We start from the raw sequence: 2,238 nt of genomic DNA on the forward strand, positions 1-2,238 counted from the left end.
GATATGGGCTTCCCAGGAGGCGCTAGTGATAAAGAACCTGCCTGTCAATGAAGGAGGCCCAAGAGACATGGGTTCGACCCCTGAGTTGGAAAGATCCCCTGGAGGAGGGCATGACAACCCACTCCAGTCCCATGGGAAAATCCCATGGACAGAGAAGCCTGGCAGACTATAGTCTACAGGGTTGCATAGAGTCAGACACGACTGAAAGAACGGAGCATACACACACGCACTACAGATATAAAAACATAAATAGCAGCTTAAAATGAGGCAGCAGAGGAATATGTTTCAGATGAAAGAACAACATAAAACTGCAGAAGAAGTGATGTGAAGATAGGCAATCTACCCAAAAAAGAGTTCAGAGTAATGATCCTAAGAATGATCAAAGAACTTAGGAGGATGGATGCACAGAGCAGGAAGTGAGAAGTTTTTTAACAAAGCTCTCTCTTCAGAGCTCCCTTAATCTCATTGTTCCTGAGGCTGTAGATGAGGGGGTTCAACATGGGGATCACCACCATGTAGAACACAGACACCACCTTGTTCTGGTCAGTTGAGTAGCTGGACTTGGGCATCACGTAAATGAATGTGATGGTCCCATAGAACAGAGTGACTGCTGTGAGGTGGGACGTGCAGGTGGAGAAGGCCTTGTGGCGCCCCTCGGTGGAGTGCATCCTCAGGATGGTGATGAGGATGTAGACGTAGGATACAGCTATGACAGTCACTGTGACCACAATGATGGAGCCAGCTGTAAATGAGGTGACAACTGCAGGGATACTGATGTCAGAACAGGAGAGCTCAACCAAAGGAGCAAAATCACAGAAAAAATGATTAACTTGATTTGGTCCACAGAAGAGTAAAAAATAGAAGCAAATAGTAAAAGAGCAAGCATTGAGAAAACCAGCTGCATAAGCCAGTGTGAGTAATTGAACATAAACTTGTGTGGACATTTTGGTGGAATATAGTAGCGGGCTGCAAATTGCCACAAAGCGATCATATGCCATGGCAGCCAGAAGGAAGCACTCAGATGACCCAAAGAAAACAACGGAACCGAGCTGGAGTGCACAGCCAGGGTAGGAGATGGTATTTGTCTCCACCAGGAAGTTTACAAGCATATTGGGTGTAACAGAAGATGAATAGCCTATGTCAGCAAAGGCCAAGTGGCTCAAAAAATAATACATGGGATGATTGAGCTGAGAAGAGATTCTGATAAGAATGATTGTGCTGAGATTCCCACATATGGTCACCAGGTAGATACAGAGGACGATCGTGAAGAGGATGATTCGAAGGACTGGGTCATTTGTTAAGCCCAGTAAGATGAACCCTGTTATTGCAGTGTGGTTCCCATGCCCCAGGGAATCCATGAGATAAGGTAGCTCCTATTGTAGTGAACCTGTGATGAAACATTACATTAAAGAAATTTTTAATTGGATGGTTTCCTTGTTCTTAATACACAGAGGTTATTATTGAAATGAACAAATTATTTTCAAGATGGTTTTGGACTGATTTTTTTTACCTTAGAGTAAAAAAAGTACATTCTTTTATTTTAATATAAATTTTAGAGTAGAAAAGTTTATTTATTTATGTAATGAATATTATATATGCTAAACATTGTTTTCAGTAGTAACACTGGAAAACCTGCTTCAAATAATGTGTATCTTTTTCTCTTTATGTAATAGTTAACATTTATTGAATATTTACTAAATGGCAGGTCTTGGGTTAATAATTTTCTATATAGTTCTATTTTAATTTATATAAAATAATATGTATTTTTATCTCATGTATAGATGATGAAACTGACTTTAGCAATATAACAGCTACGTTTGCACAGCAAGTGGTAAAATCAAGATGTGACTCTCATCTTGGTAGTCTGAATCTAGTCCATTCCTTCAGTAACTATATAGTATGCTATAAATGAAATTAAATAATACTTACGATGAAGTCAAGTCTTTTGGATATGGGTGGATAGCAAATTACTTTCCTACTTTTGGAAAGGTAAAGTATAAATGAGATACCTAGTTCATTACAAAGTTTACAATTTCAATCAATAAAACAAGATCACATTTTTAAAAGGAGAAACACAATTTTCTTAATAGGACAAAGAAGAAATGGAAAGGAAATTTAAAGTTACAAATGAAATCAGCTATTATAAATGTATTATGTTTATTTAACATTTATAATTAAAAACTAAATGTTTCAACTAGTTTGAAACATCAGTATAATCTCTATGCAAAATGTTACATG

The 2,238-nt window shown here is 37.9% G+C and overlaps 1 protein-coding gene across 1 annotated transcript; it reads right to left on the reverse strand.

The window, feature by feature from the left end:
- Positions 429–1,358, reverse strand: LOC102184705 (olfactory receptor 478). The gene has a single exon (XM_005701187.2). It carries the CDS (start codon positions 1,356–1,358, stop codon positions 429–431), a length of 930 nt encoding a protein of 309 aa, XP_005701244.2.

Source organism: Capra hircus, chromosome 15 (genome assembly GCF_001704415.2).
Source record: "Capra hircus breed San Clemente chromosome 15, ASM170441v1, whole genome shotgun sequence".
In the NCBI taxonomy this organism is placed as follows: domain Eukaryota; kingdom Metazoa; phylum Chordata; class Mammalia; order Artiodactyla; family Bovidae; genus Capra; species Capra hircus.